The sequence below is a fragment of the Stegodyphus dumicola genome, chromosome 11, assembly GCF_044657685.1.
Source record: "Stegodyphus dumicola isolate Sdum_Otavi_A_Nest chromosome 11, ASM4465768v1".
Lineage (NCBI taxonomy): Eukaryota > Metazoa > Arthropoda > Arachnida > Araneae > Eresidae > Stegodyphus > Stegodyphus dumicola.
In genome coordinates, this window is record NC_140778.1 from 107,812,016 (window position 1) to 107,835,845 (window position 23,830).

The 23,830-nt window shown below is 31.5% G+C and overlaps 2 protein-coding genes across 4 annotated transcripts in view; one reads left to right on the forward strand and one right to left on the reverse strand.

The window, feature by feature from the left end:
• LOC118194511 (uncharacterized) overlaps positions 1-20,977 on the reverse strand; it is a 43,973-nt gene extending 22,996 nt beyond the window's left edge. The window contains exons 1-4 of the mRNA XM_035365655.2: positions 20,558-20,977; positions 14,979-15,052; positions 2,014-2,084; positions 1,123-1,261 (exon numbers count right to left, since the gene is read on the reverse strand). Coding sequence (XP_035221546.2) covers positions 1,123-1,261; positions 2,014-2,054 — 180 coding nt within the window. The 5' untranslated portion in view covers positions 2,055-2,084; positions 14,979-15,052; positions 20,558-20,977. The remainder of the gene's footprint in view (positions 1-1,122; positions 1,262-2,013; positions 2,085-14,978; positions 15,053-20,557) is intronic.
• A 610-nt stretch (positions 20,978-21,587) lies between these two features.
• LOC118194494 (protein turtle-like) overlaps positions 21,588-23,830 on the forward strand; it is an 85,468-nt gene continuing 83,225 nt past the window's right edge. For 2 of the 3 annotated variants that reach the window (XM_035365643.2, XM_085827063.1), the window contains exon 1: positions 21,588-22,011. The gene's annotated coding sequence lies outside the window, so the exon portion shown is untranslated. The remainder of the gene's footprint in view (positions 22,012-23,830) is intronic. The other variant, XM_035365647.2, reaches the window with a different exon arrangement.

Genomic DNA, 23,830 nt, shown 5'->3' on the forward strand with positions numbered 1-23,830 from the left:
GTAAAATCAGAGGTCTTAATAAAATAGTGGAATCAAGAAAAGCCTTTTTACAAAGTATGAAAAAGAAGTGGATTAAATACTAATTGTTTATTAAATAAAGAGGCATCCGTTCCTTCAGAATTTTGCATGAGCGGTTGGCAAGATCTCGGCCAAATTTAATCTTTTGATGGTAGCCAGTTTTCGGAGTCAACGAGATAACACATAAGTACTTATTTCTTTTCTGCCAGTGATCCTTCAGATGACTCATAAATGATGCTTTACCATAGTATGTTATATTAATTATTGCTAAATATTCAATTATTATTTTCATATGTAAATTAATATAATGTTGATAATCTATAGAAAAAATCAATTTTTTTTTTAAATGTTTCTACTTACATGTACTTTCTACACCATTTTTCAAAGTTTTTCAATATGATAGAAGCCAGAAATATACATTAAAGAAAAGTGTTCAGAAATCAAAACTCTTTCCCCCCCTGAACCAAATACATGACAAACTGTTAAAGCACTCCCCCCTTGAAACAATAATTTTGATTAGCAGATAATATATACTTATATTTAAAATATCTTATATTTGCCTAGCAATATATGTGTGAAATTTTCTCAGATAAGAAATGTGTATCAGATTAATAGTAACCCAGTCAGATTATAATTTTAAAATATTATGTTTGAAAAACCTTCAATTAATTTGAAAGTTTGCATGAGTATATTGAAAAGCTATTAAAATGGAAAGACATAATATCATTAAAAAAAAAAATAACTGAAAAGGTAGAAAAATATTTGTATAATTAAAAAGGTACTGAATCTTAATCAAAAAGTAATTATGATTCAGTGAGAAATTAACAACTATTTCAATAAAAAGATATTTAAAATTAGTTTTCATTTTTCTATTTATTAATACTATTTTCCAAACACTGTAGTCAACTGAAAATGAAATAAAATGCATGCATGATATTTTTTTTTCACAATTAGGAAGAACTAATTAAAAAATAATGCAGGAAATATTGATGTTTAAAATGTAAGAGAAACATTTATGTAAAAGCAAACAAGTATACAATTTAAAATGCACAAATGTTTAAGCACAAGTAGAACATATTCAAAATAAACCAAACAATATTTTACTTGTTTATGCAACTCTTTACTTGGAAGAAGCTCTGCAATTTTAGATATCCAACCATTGATTTTATCCTTACGTCGTCTCTCCACTTCATTATGAACTTGTCTTTTGCGAGGCCCCCTTGGTCTCTTACTCTTACTCTTCCTATTAAACAAGAAAAAATAAATCAACACATAAAAATTTAAAATTAAAAAATATACACCTAAAGCAATAAACCAGATTTGCCTGTATGCATATTGCATAGCACAGAGATAGAAAATTCCAGAGCTACGAAATACACAACAGGAAAAAGAAATTATGCACCTCAAAGCAATTATTCATACATACGTTCATTTAAAGAAAAACTAAAAAATCTCAGAATTTTAATGTTCATTTCACAAGATGAGGCAGAAAAAAAATCTGTTAAATGAAGTTTATAGTAAATTTTTAATATAATTTACTAATTTTTGATAATTTTTCAATAACTGCTGACATTTTAAGCATTTCACATCCAATATTTAAAAAAAATCTAACATCTAAAAATGTGCTATATATTTCTGAAATTGTCCCAGGTTAAAAACACTCTTTTAAAATAAGAATGATAAAAAAAAATATCAATTAGGCAATTTTCCACGTTCCCTGGGTATACTACATAAGAGCTTCCCTGCATCAAGTCTTCCATCTGAAAGCACTTGATGTGATATAGGCACACCAATTTACACAGAATTCTTGATAATTTTGATTTAAGAAAAACTATCACTGTTTTATTTTCACAAACAGTTATATTTTCAGTTATATAAAGTTCTTTCTTATTTCATATAACATCTTTCAGATAAAGATTATGTAACTCAAGGCAATGCAGAATCATTATTTATATGAAATAATCATAATTTATATTCAAAAGAAAAATTACTTACTCATTCTCAGAACTCGGTTGGCTTGTCTCTGACATCTTCATACAAAATACTTCATTCCTTTTTGGTCAAATCTGAAAACAGGTATGAGAAATAAATGCATATGCATAATGGCACGTACAAAGATTCAATCAATTTTGGTGTATAATTTCTCATTTCTATTCTGATCATTACAAATTGGTTATAGAATATTAACAACATAGGACAGAATTACTTCTAGCACATTTAAGAGGATTATCATATGAAACTCTTTATGCTAAATGGATTGGATTTACTAGATCAGGCTTTCTCAAACTATGGCATATTACACTATTGTTGGTGGTTGAAGTTTTACACAGACTGAAATAGATATTCAAAATAAATGTAAAGCAGCATCTTTTTTAACAGTTAGTTTTTAATATTTTTTACTCATACATATATGTTTTTCCCTTTTGGGCACTTTCCACTTTATTTGGTGCCTATGGCAGAATGCTCTTTTTACTAGTTTACTTTTGATTCTTATTTACATGGTAAAAAACTTAGACACAGTAAACTAAAGCTATCTGCCTAAAGAGGAATGCTCTTGTAAAAGATTTTCTCAGGAAAACTGGGTTATATTCGTGTTACACATGGGGGAACTTGCCCCTTCACCAGCAATCAACCCCTTCACCAGCATACGGTTGAATGAAATTTGAGCATGAATTTGCAGAACTTGCTTCATCATAAGATGCATTTAGCTACTTGTTAATAAATTTTCAAATAACTGGTCGCATAACAGTTAAAAAACATTCAAGCAAATAACATTTATAGATATTGTTACGTTTTTCCTTCCTGACACCACTTGTTGCGTTATTTTCTTCCTTCACATTCATATGGGGTTCGTAGATTTGGAGTGAATAATGACGACACTTAATGAAGTATCGAAACACACTTTATTTAGCCAATATTAATCAGGACAGATCCAAACTCACGTTTTACAGTCGTAGAAGAACTACTATAAACACGCTGACATGATCAGCGACACAGCCTTCACACTATCAGGCTATAACGGTCGAGACAGCTTCAATGCAAAGCACCCGAGTACAGCTCCCGACTCTGCTTGGTCATTCTCGGAACTCCACGTACTCTCGAGACTCTCCCCGCTACAACTCGTGATGCACTCGATGATACAGAAGAGTATAGCTCTCGACTCAGCACAGTCTAAGACAAAACTCGATGATGCACTAATTCGTGATACACTAAAAGACTCTCTCGATGCACTCGACGACCAATTCAGCACTAGACTTCGAGACACTCACTCAATGACTATCAGCTCGCTAGACAAGACACACACACTAACTGACTGCGGGCTTGGAGGATTTATATAGCTTTCAGCTTGTATTCGAGAACATTCTGGGCTAAACTGGTAAGAATTCATTCCAGAAGGTTCTCCCTCTGTCCACAGTATATCGCCAAATGGGTGATTCCTCGCCAAATGTGGCAACCCTGCCTTCCCTTGCCATTTTATGGCAACCCTAAAATTGCATTGCGGGGAAGCCCTCTTATCACGCCTGTACATTTCGTAACAATATAAAGCAAAGTGTTCAAAAAGCAAATGAATATAACTCAACAGAATCTGTCCACTACTTCTACAGGAAGCTAAATTTACCACTTAGCATTATGTAAAAAGCATTATATCTATATCTTGTATAAATGTTCTTATATCTATGTGAAATATAAACATGAAAAAGGATCTGATAGAACTGAAAACTACATGATCTTGAGGCTGCACAGCATAATTTAATAAATAATATTTTATTTAGAAACAGAATAAGACAGAAATAGAATTCAGAATAATATTTGATACCTAATTAATAAACAGATTTGTCCAATGTAACCATATGAAAAATTAATAAAACTTTAAGATAATACACGCACTCTGAAAATAAATATTTGACCTGACTTCAGCTGCAAGCAAACATACTGCTCTTTCTTCTTTGCACAACAATAATGATGGGCATAAATACACTGGACGTTTGTTATTTCTAATTCAGCTAATTTTAACTAATCCAACCCCCCTCCAAAACTCTGTTGAATTAAGCCTCGTTCACAAGAGCAGATTCGACCAGTAGTGAAAACCGGTTCTTCCAACGTGACTGGGACAACCATTAATTGCCTCGCCGAATTGGAGGTAGAACTTGGTTGAATGTTCCTTACCTCTCGGGAGCAGGGCAAATGGGGAGATTTCCCGTACTATACTGCAGGGTTCACTTAATTTTAGTTACTGCTCGCTGGACTGTCAGCGAAACAGTCGCGCTGATAGATGTCTGGGGATGCGATAGCATACCCTAAAAAATTAGATAGAACTGTACAAGATACGGAAATTATAGACAAATGCAGACAAGGTTATCTGATGCTAGGTATTCCAGAAATATCGCTCAAATTAAATCTAAAGTTAAGACAAGTGCATATCGGCTTCAACGCGACAAGGAACTCGATACCTTTTGAATGATTTTTTTAAAAAATTTAAGCATTTTCATCTATTTTTTATGAATATTATTAAATGGTTTTGTGAGACAAAATAATTTTAAGCTGAAAAAAAGTTTTTGCTAGTAATTTTTTTAATTTAAATTTTTGAAGAAAAATTTTACAATTAAAATGTTTTTCTTCTCCTACAATTTTCAATGTCTCCCCCCCCAGGTTTTTTTTTGTTGTATTTATTAGAGTGTTTTTAATAACTTCAAGGGATTATTTTGCAGTTAATGAACTAGTTTCTGAGAAAAAATAAAAATACACTTTTATCTAAAATCTTTAAAACAAATATGATCTCGGTCACATTTTCATTTCAAATAATTTTTCCTTTCAGTATTTTACAAAACCCATCCTTGTTTCTATAAATATAATTTTAAATAAGCAGTAAAAATAATAAAAAATTTAGTCCATACCTGTATATGTTTTAGGACTTTTAAGTAAAAGGATTTATTGAAAAAAATGCAAAAAGTTTCTCAGTTTGCATTTGTAATTTAAAGAATACAAACTGTCTAAATAGACATTTAATCATTTCAAATCTTAAAATTTTATTACTGAATTTCAATAGACACATATGTATATAAATCAAATTTAGTGCTATTTATTCAATTGGTAGATATAAACATAAATTACAAACCTTTTTTTAAAACCTTATGTGGCCAGAAAAATTGCAAAAACTCATAAAATGCAAGCAGAATTTTTCTTTACCTGTTTTTGTTTTGTAAAACACGTTCAAAACAATTTTAATACATTAATTAATTATAATATTGTTGTATGCGTATGGGTTTGTAATAGATTAATAATAGTTCGTAAATGATTGTCATTGCACTCAAATCCGATGATAGCTTAATTAAATTTATTTTATCAACATAAACACTTCAAAGTTCTGGAATTTTCCACAGAAATACTCGTACAAGTGTTTAGAATATCACTAAGTATAATCAGTAGTTATGCTTCAATCTAATAAGAATGTTAAACACAACGGAATGCAAAGCGCATCTTAAAAAGAACTCAGAAACTTTATTACCAAAACTCAGAAATATCTCCAATCTCACCCTAAACTAACAACTGGCAACAATAACAACTTATATAGCATAAATAATGTCATAAAAATAGTGTGGTATAATGAGATTATTACTTTGAAACCGATGTTTCGAATTGATGCCAAGAAGAACCAATATTTCCCATTCTGCTTCATTGCATATCTTTCAAAAAAATAAAAAAATCGTCCAATTAATTTCATTTATCCTTTTTTTTTAAAAAGCAAAAAGTTTGTTTTATGAGCTGTGAAAATGTCGGAAGTTTGTAACCGATATATTTTTAGATATGAAATTTTAAAATTAATGGGCGTCAAAAAGTCTAAAAATATGAACAATTTTTAAAAATTCTCCCAAAATATTTTTAAAAAAATTATGCTAAAAATTTCAGTTATTTTTTTTCCTCCACAGTGCGTTATGGTGCAAACTATAATATTCTGAGATTCTCAGTTTATTTGTTAATATTTGCAAAAAGTCTTTTCAACTTTAAATTTGAAAAAAATCTAATCCTCTAAAAATCAAAAGCGTGACACCACATCCACAAGCAGTGTATGTACAAAGTTTGAGTTCTATATCTTATCGGGAACCAGTTTAAAAATCCACGACCATCTTTTAACCATAGCGACAAGCACCAAGATAACAGCTTATAAAATATAATAATAATAATTAAAAAGCATACATTATTCAGGAACCATTTATTACCAAAGTTCAGGTACCAGTTGCGAAAGTACAGATTACAAAATTAACAACAATAAACAACATTAAAAATGTGTAAACAGTATTAGAAATCTGCCAATTCAGAGACGTGATTGTTCGCAGAGGCTTAGGTGTAAAGGGGAAGGCAGCGGGTGGTCTTCTGAACGGGTCCTAAAGACGAAACTCTTTCATGTCTCCTTTTTCTCCTCTTGCTAACGGCAGCTGTGTGAAGGAGCGTTGCATGTGAACGGGGCTTTAATATTAAAAATTTCTCATTAATTCAAACTAAAAATTTGGCAAAAAAGAGGAGAAAATACACACTGTATTTGTTACTTTGTGTGTAAAATTCATCCGTATTTCTTTCCTGTGTAAAGAGGCACATGCCTGTGTTCTTAAACTATTGCACTTCTGCTAAACATTCCACTATTATCCTACTGTCCACCTCTTATCACAGCTTAATGCACAAAGCTCCCTGGCCTAACCTTTTTCCTTGGATTCATTCAGAACCCTTTTTGAAAGGGTTGGGGAAGGGGGAGAATCATTTGTTTATCTGTTAGCAATTTTCTTAGAATTTCAGAAAAACCAGTCTTTACTACAGATTCTAGAGAGCTCCCTCAGTGCTCCCTCTGCCTGCATTGCAAAACAAATTAATATGCTTTAGTTTTCCTTCCTCAGTATGTGGTGTGAATGTGTAAAATTTCAGGATGTCTACACATAGAAAGTACAAAACACTAACGTTGGAGAGAAAGGTAGAAATTTTAAAAAAAGTACAGAATGGAAAACAAAGTTAGCAGCTGACTATGGAATTAAAAAAATAGCTTGTCAACTTATTTGAAAAACAAGGAATAAATTTTAGATTTATAGAAAAAATCTAAATTTGCTAGAGGAAGGAAATGCACTCCAAGAAGATCCAGAAAAAGCTTTACTGTATGGTTTCAGGAGGCTAGATCTAGAAATTTTCTGACAAATGGACTCCTATTGCAGACAAAAAATTGTCAAGTCAAATTAGTACTGAAGATTTTAAATGCATGGCTTTCTCAATTTAAGTCAAGGCACAATATTTCTTACCAAGCTGCATGTGGCCAAAGCTCTGATGTGTGCACTAATTTCAGTAGGAAACTACTACAGCTTTTTTCTAGTTACCTGCCAAAAGATATTTTAATGTAGACTAAACTGAATTTTTTTCATGAACTTCTGCTAAAAAAGACACTGCATTATAAAGGGGATCCTTGCATAGGAGGTAAAAAAAGCAAACAGAGGATTACAGTTTTACTTTGTTCTAATATAGATTGGAGCAAAATGTGATTATTAGTGACTGGAAAGTCCAAGAATTTTTTGTGTCTTAAAGGAATTCGAACACTGTCAGATGATTATGTATCCAATATAAAAGCATAGATGACATGAGACACCTTCAGTAACTCATTAAAAGGAATAGATGAACAGCTTTTGAGGGAAAAGCATAAAATTTATTCTCTTATTTATTAATCCATTGTATCTTAAAGGAATTCAAACACTGCCAGTTGATTATGTATCCAATACAAAAGCATGGATGACATGAGACATCTTCAGTAACTCATTAAAAGGAATAGATGAGCAGCTTTTGAAGGAAAAGCATAAAAGTCTCTTATTATTCTCTTATTTATTAATCCATTGTGTCTTAAAGGAATTCAAACACTGCCAGTTGATTATGTATCTAATAAAAAAGTATGGATAACATCTTCAATAACTGGTTAAAAGGAATAGATGAGCAGCTTTTTGGTATCCGGACATAATCCCGACAGGGTCGAAATCTCGACAATCCACAATCCCGATTGTCCAATATCCCGACAGGGTCAAAATACAGACACGGGCGAAATCACAATAAGGCCTAATGACCCCTTAACATACTTCCACAGCTGCAACTAGTATATGCTTTGATGACTAGCAAATCTGAAGAAAATTACAAAAGATTATTCCAAGATTTCGCTGAAGAAAATAATATTGAACTGAGGCCATCTAGAATCATTAGTGATCTAGAAAAGGCAGCTATAAATGCTCTGCGCACTCAAAATGCTGTCGAGGATTGGCACAGAAGAAGGGAGACCTTAATTGGACGGGCCATGTTGGCGTTTATAACATCATAGAAGGATTTCAAAAAGAACAGGAGCATGTGGAATACCAAGTTGAATGAATGCATTCTTTGCGGAGAACAACCAAAATGTAGGAAGGTAGATGATGACAGAGAAAGGAGAATTATGACTGTTGTGGACGATCGTGATAATCGACCTGTGATGGAATACCTTCGTGCTATCGCTCACAATGTGACACTGTAAATATGTCGTTTGCATGTGTAAGTGATGTTTTCTTTTTCTTAATAAAAAGAATTTTATAAATCTTCATTTCAAATTTTAACGGTCATTTCAATTTGTTAAAAATTATTTTAAGTAATGACATAATTTTTATGATTTTTTGATTTAAACTTTTAATTAGTAATATGTAATAGTTAGTTAAAAATTGTATTTTATTAAGCTAAATTGAGTGTTTGTATTTAGATATTAACTTGTCGGGATTTTGGACAGTCGGGATTCTGGACACTCGGGATTATGACCCTGTCGGGATTTCGATCGTGTCGGGACTTTGGGTTGTCAGGATTTCGGCTCTGTCGGGGTTTTGGACAGTCGGGATTCTGGCTTGTCGGAATTTCGGCTGTCGGGATTATGACCCAGACCCCAGCTTTTTAGGGAACAGCATAAAATTCTCTTATTTGTGAGTAATTGCAACAAGCCACAATAACCTTCCAGAATTGAGTTCTATACAGGTTGAATATTTGCTGCCAAACCCAACTGTGATGCTACAACCAATCAGTGGTGTAGTGAGAGGGGGACAAGGGGTTTGTCATGCCTTGGGCGTCAATCGCAAAGGTGCACCAAATGGTCCCCAAGAGAAACAAGATTTTCCAAACAATTTCACTTTTTATTTTGATCGATTTCTGGGAAATACATTTTAAATAAATAATTATTGTAAGATAATTAATTACTTCCTTACTTGGTTTGTCTGATGAAATATGTTATAAATAATGTTTGCAGTAAATCAATCAAATATCTCCTTACATAAAACGTTCTTTCTTCCTTCTTTCTGAGCATGTTATTTTTCTAAAATAGAGAAATATTTATATTTTTTTAAATGAAATAGACTTACAGCTCGTGCTTGTTATTTTAAATTGATAACAAACAATGCACTGTAGTCTTCTATTATATTATAAGCCCTTCGACATTGAACTATTATTAATTCGGCTGCAACACTGTAATAAACAAATAGTAAGTCACATCAAAAGAAATTAATATTATGGACTTTTATTTGGCTCGACTCCTGACATAGCTCATCGAGAACAAATGTCGCAAGTTTTTAGGTATGAAGAAATTGATTTTACCAGCAGAAAAGTTTCTATCAAAAGATCTTTTTGGGAATTTATTGAAGCACATGATAAAGATGTAGCCTCAGTTGAAAATATAATTTAGAAAAATTAAATTCCGATCAGATTTCATTAACAAACATTACAATGGAAATTAAAAAATGCTTTATAGAAAACTGTTAAACATGAATCTGAAACAAAATAGAGTGCTAGAGCACAAGCGGTTAGTGTTACTGTAGATGGGCTGGAAGCATTAGTAGAACTATTAGAAAAATTAGCAGTGGACAGTTCTACTCAAGTGACACCAGAAGTGAAGCTACAATTTTATTGCAAAATACATTGAATTTTAATTTTATAATTTAAATCCATTTCTGGCATTAATCTTCAGGAGAACTAATTGTGTGCAGCTCAGATTACATTTACCTGAAATGAATTTTATGCGAGCATTGCAAGATCATGAATCATTAGCAACTGGGCTTGCAGAAATTTGAGACGATATCTGTAAAAAGATAACGTCTCTTTGTGAAAAATCATGTATTGGTACAATAATCCGTGTTAGAAGATGCTGAGAAATGTCTGTAGAATTGGCCTTTCTGCAGAAAGTGAAATTTCTCGAGTTATGAAAAATGCTCCTGATCATCTACAGCATGAAATAAGTATACGATTTACACGACTACGTGATCTTAATTCCAATTAACTATGTGATCTTGACAAATTTGGATATTCATTGAATGTAGAAAATTTATTAAATAAGAATAATGTTGATAAGGATCTTGAAAAGAAATGTAAAAACATGGGTAAATTTTATAATACAGACTTTAATGGAACAGAACTCAATGTCGATATATTATGCTCCAAACAGTTAGGGAATATTATGATTTGGATAAGATGGAGCTATGAACAAGGAATAAATTTTTTTTGATGAAATGTGTCAGTAAACAAAAAATGTACAATTTATACATGTTATACAAATAGACAAAAAATGTGTTTTCTCGAAAACAAATGAGTGTCAATAAGGGGTAAGATTCCCCTGATCAAAAGCAATGTTGCTCAACTAGGAGGCAAGGAATGAATGAGGTTATTGATGAAAAACTGGAGCATTCTCTCCCACTCCTGTAGAAGACAGCTTTTTAACTGCTGAATTATTTCTGGATGTGATAAACGACTAGCAACTCTTCTCCCTAGAATGTTCCAAACATGTTGTATTGGATTTATAAGAGAAACATACTGGCCAACCCATTTGAAAGATTTCTTTATTGAAAAAAAAATATATATATTCAGCTGGATGGGACCTGGCGTCATCGTTCATTAGAATGAATTCATCCCTAACTGCTACAGCATAAAGGAACACAACTGGTCTGAGGATCTCACCCCTATATCACTGAGCCATTAGTGCTCCATTCCTGATAATGTGCAAGTTGGTACAGTCAATGACAGAAATATTGACCCAAATCATCACTTCACCTCAGTCAAATAGAGCACTTTCATGCACAAATGGATGAGTATTACATACGGGATTCTCTTTAAATGAGGTGGTGTGGTGTATTTAATTATGGCAAAGCACACTAGGGCTATCTGCCTAAGAGAAGAGATGCCTTCGTGGAGGACTTTCTAAGGGAAACTGGCTCGTATACATGTTACACATGGGGAAAACTACGAAAACACCCATGCAGCCAGCCCGTTCGCGGGATTCGAACCTCGGACCGAACTAACAGTGTTCAGCGACTTTACCGCTGGAGGGCCTCTTTAAATGAGAATCCGTTTATCGTGAGATTGTACACTAAAGTGGGACTCGTCCATGAGCACATTGCTCCACTCATCTCGTCCCCATATGAGATGCTCCTGTGCCCACCTTCTACTGACAACATGATGGACCTGTGTCAACGAAACACAAACCATAAGTCTGAGAGCATACAAACCACATGGTGGAAATGGTTTTGAATAGTTTGAGTCAAAACTCTAGTACCAGTAGTCCTCTAAAGGTGCTTTGCTCTTAAGAAATTGGGACAAGCCAGTGTCAATGATAATGACATAAAGGTTACAGCAGACTGTAGTTCAAAATGATTAAGACCTTATCATGTGCCTGTTTCACTTCAAGATGAAGTTAATCGTTAAGTTAAAGAACTGATAGATCGGTAACTTATAGAACCTAGTGACAGTGGACGGGCATATCTTTTAGTATGTGTTGCAAAAAATAATGATAGAGTTAAGACTATGCATAGACTTTAGGCTTTTAAATAGTTTCACAGTTCAGGATGCCTATCCGATGAAGATTTACTTTTTGAAATATGGAAAGATTAGTTAGATTTACTCTTTGAAATATGGAAAGCCAAATTCACAACAGTTCTCGATTTAACTAAGGGAAATTGTAAATCCTGATGAAAGAAGGAAACAAACTTTATACAGCATATGTCACTCATTTTGGCCATTACCAATGGAAAGTTCTTCTTTTCTGTTTGAAAAATGCCAGCAGTTCCTTTCAAAAATACATGGATAAGGTACTTGCAAACCATAAGAAATATTGCCATTCATACCTTGATGATACAGCAATATTTTCTGAGACTCGGAATGATCACCTCCATCACATAGACCAAGTGTTTCAGACTCTGAGAAACATAAGTCTAACCACAAATCTAGAAAAGTGTGATTTCAGAAAGAGTCACATGAAGTTTCTAGGTCACGTAATAGATTCTGGCACTTACTCTCCAGATCCTAAGAAAGTCAAAGTCATCCAGAATCTGTCTACTAAAAAAGACACTGGAAGTATTTTAGGGCTAGCAAGTTACTATAGGGATTATATCCCAAATTTTTCTGAAATAGTTTTGCCTCTAACAAACCTTGAAAAAACGAGTGTTCCAAATAATATTCTGCAGGACTCTAAAACGGAAGCATTTTTCAACTAACTCAAAGAAGAGCTGATTTTAAAAAAATGCCATCTCTGCATACTCAGGACATCGACAAGCCCTTTCAACTCTATACAGATGCATCTGCATTTACAATTGGATTGTGTTTAGCTCAAAATGATGAACATGAGAAAGAAATGCCCATAACATTTTTCAGCAATAAACTCTCTGTCAACAATTATGGTCGACCATCAAAAGAGAAGCGTTTTGTGTCATCGAAGCCTTGAAAAAATTTGGCACTTGGATTTTCAGTGCCAAAGTGCAAATTATGTCTGACCACACTCCCCTCACCTACCTGACCCAAATTTGGCACTTGGATTTTCAGTGCCAAAGTGCAAATTATGTCTGACCACACTCCCCTCACCTACCTGACCCAAAGTGCCCCTCATGGTGCTAAACTGTCTTGTTGGGCCTTAGCGTTACAACGTTACACCATGACTGTGACATACCACAAAGGCAGTTCACATGGGAATGCTGATGCCTTATCAAGGTTATCAGTTAACTCATAAACAAAATTAAATTACAGTCAAAAATCGTTAATCTGGACACCCATAATCCGGACCTCAAAGCTACAAACTTTCTGCCATGCGTCAATGCATAATGTGTTCACTCATGTGCATAGGCATTTACGCATGCACATAATACGTTTACGCATGCGTGTTTAATGTATAATGGACGGTATAAGCTAAAAACTATCTATTTCAGTTAATGTTGCAGATTGCGTTGTTCCTTAATCTTCAAATTCGATCTGGCTTATTATTTTTTGCAGACTGTTAGAGGAATTTTATAAAAGTAAGCTTGAACTTTCGATTATGTCAAATAGAATTTCTGATATATATTTACTAATATGTAAAGAATCTACAAAGCGAAAGTACGTTTCAATGTCCATCAAACAAAATGTGGAATTGCTGCAAAAAATGGATAAAGATATATCCTTTGTTTCTCTAACCATTCCGAAATCAGTTTATCAATTTCACGCTGCTCTGCGGGAAGGGGGGGGACGTCGCGGCGCGCAATGAACTGGAAGTTGATCCATCAGCACTATCCTTATCTTCAGGGTAGATGTTTTTATTTTTTTCAGCTTATAATTCCTTACTAAATGTAGTATTTCATCTGGATGTATTCCGTCTTTGATGTGATTTAAATCAAATTTCTCGTCATTATAAATATCACGAGTACACATCAAATAGTTTTCTGGTTGCAATTTTCTAATTTTGACTATGCGTAATGTATGCTTTACGCATGCGCGCGTTGAAAGAAATGTTTAATAAAGTAAACAAATAAATAGTAAACTTTTTTTTTTGCAAATTTTGATAACCTTTGGATCATAATTGCTCTTTATTTCATAAATTACGGTTTCATATTTTTAATTTTATAATTTCTGCATGCCATCTTACCAGATTTAAACTGATAATCTATAATCCGGAATTGCCGAAGTCCTGACAAGTCCGGATTAAAGACTTTTGACTGTATAAAGAAAACTTATTTTCATTACACAAATTTAAAATACTCCCAATAGTATTAATTTAAAACTGTAGTATTTACTTCCGATAGTGCATATATGGCATATATATATATATATGTACTTTCCTATGTACTTTTAATGCTAGTGTTCATTAAATCATTTTATTTTGGGGAGCTGCATATTTTGAGGACCCTCACTTGTATTTCACTGTTGTGAATAGAAGCTGTGGTGCTGTTTTTTCTTTTCTTTTCTTTTTTTTTTGGGGGGGGGGGGTTATTGTATTTTTCAAACTCTCTCTTGCTGAACTATAAGCAGCATTGTCTCTAAGGTGACAAATACGCTTTTCGTGCAGGGACTTGTAAAGATCGCAAATTATAAATAAAGGAAATAAAGTTACACTTTGTCGGAATGGCAACAATAGAAGATGTTCTGAATATCTGATAAAAAAATTTGTACTAGTATTTTTTTTTTTTTTTTTTTTTTTTTTAAAGCTGGAGCAGTCATATGTTTTTGCTTTCAAAAGACTAAATAAAATTTATTAATGCTATCAAAGATGGCTTTTTATTGACAAGAACCAAATTTCTTACCTTACTGAAATAAAGTGCAGGAAGATCAGTATGGAATTTCAGAAACAAGAAAGTTTTACTGCTGGTCACTTTACTAAAGAGGCACCTAATATGTGGGCCACCTTTGCCTCCTACGAAAGTATGGACAGTTACAACCATGCCTTCTTCACAATTCGAACCTGATATGTTTACATATATACTATATATATCAGGGAGTCGGAGTCTTTAAAATTCCAGGAGTCGGTCATTTTCCCTACCAACTCCACACCCCTGTTCAAAAAGTCATCAACTGATTAGAGTACATTAAATTGATTTTCATTATAGCAACTACTCGTTAAACATCTTTTTTCCGTATACTACAGTATGGCATTATTATAAAAATGAATTTTTAATAACACTTTTAAAATCTTATCTTAGACATACCTCACTTCTGTTCTGCTTCTATATATTCTTCTATACAATATTTCTACATTTCCAAGGTTACTGTTTATGAAGAACTGAAAAAAGAGCACAGCAATCAATTTTAATGTACTTTATTATGATAAAAAGCAACAATTTTAATTATAGCTGAAAAACATAACTATTTTATCATAATAATATAGGTACTTTTAAAACATAAAAAGAAAAAATTCAATGCTGACACAAATTTCACTTAAGATTTTCACTTTAATTAATCCCACATAGACGTCGAGGACAATATTGCTACTGACAAACTGGGAAAAAAGGATACACATGAGCCAGTACTACCATGTAATCTGCTTACTCATTAACAGAGTTTTGTGATTAAGAAAAATCTGAGCACTGATAGGTGAAAAGTATTATAATGATCATCTCAAAGCTCCACTCATATATGTAGGCAATAGAATATAACAGAGTGTTCCCTCCTAACCTTATGGCATCTCTCTGTCATTTACAGCCAAAACTTTTTTTCAATTAGTTAGAAATTGCCATACCGAATAGAGATACATCTCCCTGCCATCATCTCTCACATATAGGACTGCACCAGGGAAATTTTTGCTGATTTCTGAACTTCATTTCATATTTCTGGAAGGTATAATAACTAATACACCTGACTAATTTCATATGTCAGACATCCGAGTATAAGGAGCAAGAACAACATGTAACACTACACATCACTGAAATGTACAGTGCGCGAAAAAAAAAAGGGGACAGTTCTACATCTCGCATTCTACTAAGCCGATTGACAAAATTCAAATTGCATTCTTCATGTCTCGAAAGCGCGACTTTGAATATATACAGTCAAAAGTCATTAATTCAGACACCCATAATCCGGACCTCAAAGCTACAAACTTTCTGTGCATGCGCATGTGAAAGACCTTTACGGCTGCGAATATGCGTCTGCGCATGCACATAATACGTTTACGCATACACGTTTAATGTATAATGGACGGTATAAGCTAAGCTAAAATTATCTAATTCAGTTAATGTTGCAGATTGCGTTGTTCCTTAATCTTCAAATTGGATCTGGCTTATTATTTTTTGCAGACTGTTAGAGCAATTTTATAAAAGTAAGCTTGAACTTTCGATTATGTCAAATAGAATTTCCGATATATATTTACTAATATGTAAAGGATATACAAAGCGAAAGTATCTTTCGAAGGCCATTAAACAAAAAGTGGAATTGCTGCAAAAAATCGATAAAGGCATGTCCTTTGTTTATCTAAACTTTAACGTTTGTTTATCTAAACTTTGTTTATCTTTAATGCCGCAGCGGCGTGCAATGAACTGGAAGTTGATTTGTCAGCACTATCCTTATCTTAAGGGCAGATGTTTTTATTTTATTTGGCTTATAATTGCTTACTCAATGTAGTATTTCATCTCGATGTACTCTGTCTTTGATATGATTTAAATCAAATGCCTCGTCATTATAATTCGCTTCCGATAGCGAAGAAAGTGACAGAGGTTATTGAAAACGAAAAAATTTCAATTGACAAATTAGTCGGTATACTCCACACAGCAATTATAGGACTTGAACAGTGGAACTTAGTAACTGAACAAGAAATTATGTCTGTTTATAGAATTAAAGAGAATGTATTATCACATAAAAAACGAAGCAGCTTAAACAACTTACATTGAAAGAAATGTTTAATAAAGTAAACAAATAAATATTAAGCTTTTTTTTGTAAATTTTGATACCCTTTAGATCATAATAGTTCTTTATCTCGTAAATTACGGTTTCATATTTTTAATTTTATAATTTCTGCATGCCATTTTACCAGATTTAAACTGATGATCTACGATCCGGAAAAATCGATAATCCGGAATCGCTGAAGTCCCGACGAGTCCGGATTATCGACTTTTGACTGTATTTCAATTTATTTCATATGTTCATATGAAATTCCTTTAGTGATTCTGAATTTTCTGTGAAATGGATTATTCTAAGCACAAAAAGTTTAAAAAACTATCACAAAAAATATGTCGTGTATGTATACGTGTAGGTGTATGCATATAACATGTAGATAAACATAGTAGTATATACATTTATATGCCTTTTTACCTGTTGAAAAAAAAATTTCAAATATAAATTTTAAAAATAAATTATAAGGTTCACTCACAAATGAATATAATAGATTGTACTTCTTAAAACATATTTTCAGATATTTATAAAGTGAATTATTTCTGTAATAAATCTTTTGAAGATCTGAAGGAAAGCTCAAATTGTTCTTGAAATGAGACGAAAAATGGAAAACAGTTAAGGAAAGACTATTTTATCATCCATTACATCCCTCAAATGCTGATGGCAAATAAACTCAAAAATCTTTTTCAAAGTATAGGTCTTACCAAAGGCTGCAAAAATTTTTCTTCATAAAAGAGTACTAGTTTACAGCTATGGATTTAGATTGAGTACGTAAATGAATTAAATGCTACTCAAGCAATTGAAACAATGGATTTCAGCTTCAAAATAAAAAGATAAAAATTGCATACTTTTCCCTTGTTCTTTCTTCTTTTTTTCTTTCTTTCTTTTTTTTTTTTTTTTTTTTTTTTTATTATTGATTTTTGTTCTTTTAAGGACTAAGAATTATATAAAAGCTGGTGTGCTGTGAAAGTCATATTTCTCACAACTGATTCTCTTAACTAATTGTAAGTCACTTTTAAATCAATGACAATACATTGATTTACATTATATTGACACTGGCCACGATTACACTTTCAGCTCTGGAACCTCGGCTGCCAAACTGCAAATAAACGAGATAAGATAAAAATGCCTGAACAATAGCTGAATCTGTCTTGCTATTGAGCTACTGGAACCATCTATTGATGAAACAAGAAAATTAAAACATAATTTCCTTAAAGGATGAAGGTAAAGATGGATTAGAATTAGGGTCATTAACTGGAACAGAAAGATTTTTTTAAATGTGAAACACCTCTAGAAAATCTAATTCACCAATGGAAGATGTTTTTTGAATAATTTTTGCCACACAAAAATGGAAAGTGTGATTTTTGGACCAACAATGCTGGGTAACAGAGGACCTCTGTGTTTCCTTTTTTGCTAACATATGCTTCATGTTCTTTAATGCAAAATTTTATGCCTCTCTTAGTCTGAACTATGTAAATTAAACCACATTGGCAAAGAATCCTGTATATACCCCATATCGGGCCATTCAAGGCTATTATTTTATTCCATCTATTATTATAATGATAATGTCTGCAATTTTATCCTTTCCTAAAATTTCACCTCTGTCAGTCAGACTGATGGCTGTCAGAATTTCATGTGCACTGAAATGCAGATATAACATTTTAAGAAACAATGCTGATGTAAGCCATTCCAAGAATTCTAGAAATATTTTAATACAAAATCTGATGTGTGGGGCATTGCAAGATTATGAGAAGGTAAATCTGCAGATAATAATACTTATTAAATTTATTGCCAGCTACCAAGTTTCATCAAGATGATGATAGTTGTAAATCTGAAGGTCTTCGGATATGGCAAAAAAAAAATGGAAACTTTCTGATTAATGCCTCATCTGCAGAAATGCTAAATGAGAATTAAATGACTGAAATCTTTTATCATGATGATAATGCAGAAAGTACCAAATAATAGAATAGTGAATATCAGCACACGGTTTTAAATTCAGAAAAAGCCTTCTCTTTAGTTTTGAGTCATATTTTATTTTTACATGGTGATGACTGAAAAAAAAAAAAGCTTTCTTTCTTCAAGATAACCTCTTTTCAATTATTAATTCAGAAGTCAAACAACAAAAATCAGCGTTATATTTACAAATATTCACAACTGACTGATTTCATGACATTTCAATTACTGATTAGTTAATTAAATAAATTTTTGGAACCTTTATGAAAAACTGGAGTTTTGGATAAGTGTCCACACTGGATAAGTGTCCAGTAAAATGATGAATTGTTATAAAGCTGCCTGCATCTTCACAAAAAATGATGCATTGGCAAGAGAACAGTTTTTCATGTTGTGCTTCTAAGAAGGACCTGGGTATTCCAATAAATTAAATTTTATTTTTATCAAAATAGGTTTTCATGGGAGAGATTTTTTAATAGCAATAACATGGGAAATAAAATAAAATAAGTCACAAAAATCATAATTTTTAATGTCTTTTTTGATACTTCATTTTTCAAATCCGTTAAATAAATAATTTTACATAAAATACTGAACAAAGGAAGTTGAAGTAACTTACATTACAAAATATTCTGCATTAGCTATAGGCACGATAAAAAAAAATTGGTGCTGTTCTGTTATCAGGACCAGGTCCAAAAATGCATGTATGTATGTGTATACATATGGATGCATGTGTTCATCATAAATACATCAAGATGTGCATAAATATATATACTTGTGAAATCGCTTCTGATAACTGAAAAGTACCATAAAATTCTTATTTTATGCTTTTTTTTCCCTTTCAAAGATTATTTATATTTTATTTAAAGAGTTAAATAGTCGCTCGAATTAATAAAACTAGCTTTCAAATTGCATTCAAGATTCAACAAAGAAAAAGTACTAAATTATATACAGTATACTCTTGATTATCTGGGTGTGCATTATCCGATTTGCAGATCATTTGTGCGTGAACACTCATGCACACTCAGTGCTAAGCACGAGATTGTGTAAAAAAACAAACAAGCACAAAGTCGAAAGTTATTATTCACATGACTATGTTCAAACTGAATTTCAAAACAATACTAAAATTAATTAAACTGTCATAAATTAATTTTAATTTGAAATGCTATCATTCTTTGAAACATCATATATTATTTGCTTTGCCCTTGAAGATAAACACATCGATCCAATAAAAAAAGCTATTATATCCACTAAAAGTAATCCATTTGGCTCTCATTTTCAAATTCAACAATCATCGTTGAGCAATTGTTTAGAAAACACATATATATTATGGAATTTTACAGTACTTATTTTCTCTTTTTTTTTCCTTAGAGAGGAATATGAAATATACTATGAGCCAGTAATACTTGATAATATAAGCTTAAGATATTTGAAATAAATGAAAATAACTAAAAAGCATAACATCAAATATTATATAAGCTATGATGCAAAAAATAATTTTTTTTTTTTTTTTTTTTCTTAATTCTATAGAGAAAATATTTAATTACAAAGAGAAGTAAACACATCTATTCAGAAATCTCCGTTGTAAAATGCAACTCTAATCATACTTCTTAAAGAACGTTATCTAAGATCTAGTTAAAACAGTATCCAAAATAAAATAAAAGTGGAAAATGTAAAACCCTATACAAATGTAATTTATATCAAACAGTTTTAGGATCTTATGCATGTAATTTATTCCGTTTTTCCAGGATCTACAAAAAAATGTGAATTGAATTTATACGAAAGGTGAAGGTTATACAATAGTATGAAGGAAACCTAAAACTATGCAAATATATACATGAAGCTGAACATCTGAAATACACGCTTCTATTCCTTAATATAATTTTGTATCGATGATCTCACACAATTTAACAAAACTATATAACAGACAGCACGTTATAATGACAAAAATACTTACTATGTTGAAAAATATAAGAAAAGGCTTCGGATAAAAAGTTTGGAATATTTATTCACTATTTCATCGCAGGGTAAAATGTCAGTTATAAGAGAACTTGTATTCCAAACACTTTTCTTCTGTAAATTTAATAATGATATTTTCAGTAGTCTGAGTAATGTCATGTTTACAGTAAAATAAGTGCATTTGTTGGAAAGAAATCATATTATTTATGAATTAATGCACAAAGGGCGTAATAAAAAAACTGTCGAGTTATAAATTTTAAAATAAACTTTAATAAATTTATTAAAGAGAAGATATTACTTAATGATTATTTTATTATGTTTTATGACTAAATTTATACATGGCACACGAATGAAATTAAAAGTACATTATTTAAGGCATACAGTATCAGATTATCACATATGTCTTAATTGCAGACGAACCTCGGACCAGCTGGAGTTAAAGTGAAAGTTTTTCGCTATGAAAATTATTTTATATTTTAAGAATTTATGGTCAGATACCTTAAAAAAACATGTGATTTCTAAATATATACAATAACAAAACTTATAATGACATGTATAGAAGATTGTTGAAATGTTTCCGACGATTACTTATGTATATAAGTATTATCACTTTTACTTTCAATGATTGAAGTTTGATTTATCAAAAATTTTGAAGTAATTTATAATTATTTTCTATGTATTAGTGTATAAAATTTTTCTTTCAGTTCCACTTCAATAGATTGGAGGGTTTTTTTTTTCGGTGTAAAGTAAAATATATGATTGACCTTTGTGATTCAACAAAATGAGATTTAAATATTTTTTGCGATACAGACTCAATGCTTGCAAAATAATAAAGCAATTCAAATTAATTTTTTTCTAAAATTTGCTCAGGTTATTTATAGTTATGAGAATGAACGTACATCATTAGCACATCATTAGCATCAAAAGCTCCTGTCGTTACCGAAAGATTGTTGAACCGTGACATGAACTCACCTGTCAACATAAAAAATAAAATAATAAACAGAGGGCGCTAGCTCCGTAGGCTGTGAACTCGAGTGCTAGTGGTGATGATAACGGCTAAAATTTTATGTTTTTGAGAAGGCTTTTCATATTATGGATCTGATTTTCTCTCCTTTACATGATGGAATGTATGGATATCATAGACTACTCGTCATTAATAGTTCCAATCTCATATATATTCAGTGGACATTTCAAAATGTGATGGAGTTCCTGTGGTAAATCTTTGATTTACCTGACAGGTCTGGGATGCTACTCTCGCTTCGGTTTGACAGGTAAATGATGAAGATTGCGTTTCTGCCGAATGGAGAGTTCTCCCATCTTATACTAATTATGTAGAATGATGAAGAGAATTTTGTTCTTGCAGTGCCTCCTGTATGCTAACCTCACTATTCTAACTTAATCTTTTAAGCCTGAACTTGTCAGACGTATCAGTTTATTAATTACCCCCTCGAGGTAAGTTTTATACGGTTGATTACACTTTACTTTTTGTTTCCATATCTCGTAGTAACCTGTTGAAGTGCTTGAAAAATATTAGAATTTTTCGGTTTACTTTCTGTTTTGTTTTTCATATTGAAGCCTTATAGGAAAAATCTGCAGTTTTGATTTTTGATAATAGAGTGTTTTGATATGTGCTTTCAGTTAAATCAGATTTTGCTCTTATAGTGATTACACTGTCTCATGAAATTATAAATATATAAAGTGTAGTCTTAAAATATACATTAAATGTATGTTCTTAATTAAAAATCTTGAAAGTAAACTTTTCATTAAAAGGAATTTTAAAGTCTACATAAAATGCAAATTTACTTCAATATAAAGGAACTTCGGAACCGTATAGTTTTCGAGCTTATTAATGACATCTAAATATTTACATTAAAATGGACTTGATTTGTTTCAGAACCATGTGTTTAAATTTCTTTAGGTGCTACTTTGGTAGACCTTTTTAATTGCGTATTTTCAATTAGAAATAAACTATTGTATATATGTGTGTAATCTTTTAAGGATAGCTTATTGTGACTTAATATGCATACCTTTGAAGATATGTGGACTTAATTTAAATACGTTGTAGATATATTTTTATTTCGTATTTATATGTATTTATAAATGAAAGTTTTTATTGCAAATACACATTTATATATGAATTATTTGTTAATCCTGTGTCCTTAATGTGCTTTTAATTAAAAAAAAAAATTATATGTCTGTGTTTGTATATATATATATATGGATTTCTGTAAATGTATATGAATAAATTCCAAGCGAAAGCCCTGCTCTTTGCCCATATAATATCCAGATTCTGGCTGTCAAAATTAGTTTTTTGGTGAATGTCGTGCTTTTTAAATAAATATGTGTGAAATATAAAGTAATCACTTCTTTGTTAAATTTGATGAATATGTGTAAATGTTTTATTAGAATATTCCTTTTTTTATATAAACATTTTATGAAGTTTATTAGGTTGTATAATCTTTTATATTTACTAATATTGTGACTTCAGATCAAAATATTAAATTTTTTTAGGGAAAGGCAAAGCTTTTTTTCTCTGAATATTTTTTTAGAATCAATACATGTTGAAAATCATGAGATGTATTTTAATTATTATAAATGCAAAATGTTTTATTGTAAGCCCCAAGACATTGTATATTATTTCATTGGCAAGACATTATTTCATTTGCATAGCAATGGAGAAGAGAGAAGGATTCCATGGCACTTAAGTTCAGTGAACATAGCAAATTGCACTCTTTCTTAACTTTCTGATTTGATCCAGCACATTATTTTTTATGCACTATTATTATTACAGCTATTTTATCAAAATTAAAATTTGAATTTTTTATTATAATGAAAAGTGTTGCTGCAGGATTTGAAAGCATGTTTCAATGCCAATTAAATAAAAAGTGGAATTGCTTCAAAAAAAAAAAAAAAAAAAAAAGGATAAATGCATATACATTTTAAAATTATGCAAGGAGCACACCAAGGTATAGGTTTCCCTTGGAAATTTAGCATTATGTTACTTTAAAAAAGAAAGGGAACTTTATAAGGTATTTTGGGTTTTCATCCGCAGAGAACCCGTTGGCGCCGTTGCATTTTTACTCGCCAAGCTAACGATGAGCCGAGCCATAAACTTGATTTTTAGTGCATGTAAATTCAAGTTAGTAGATAAAACAATATATTAAGCATATGGTAGTAAAAATTTACAGATAATAAGCATGTAGATGTAAAACTAACCGGTTAAATGTGATATACGAAAATAAATTTGTATTAAATTCAAGTTAGCACAGAA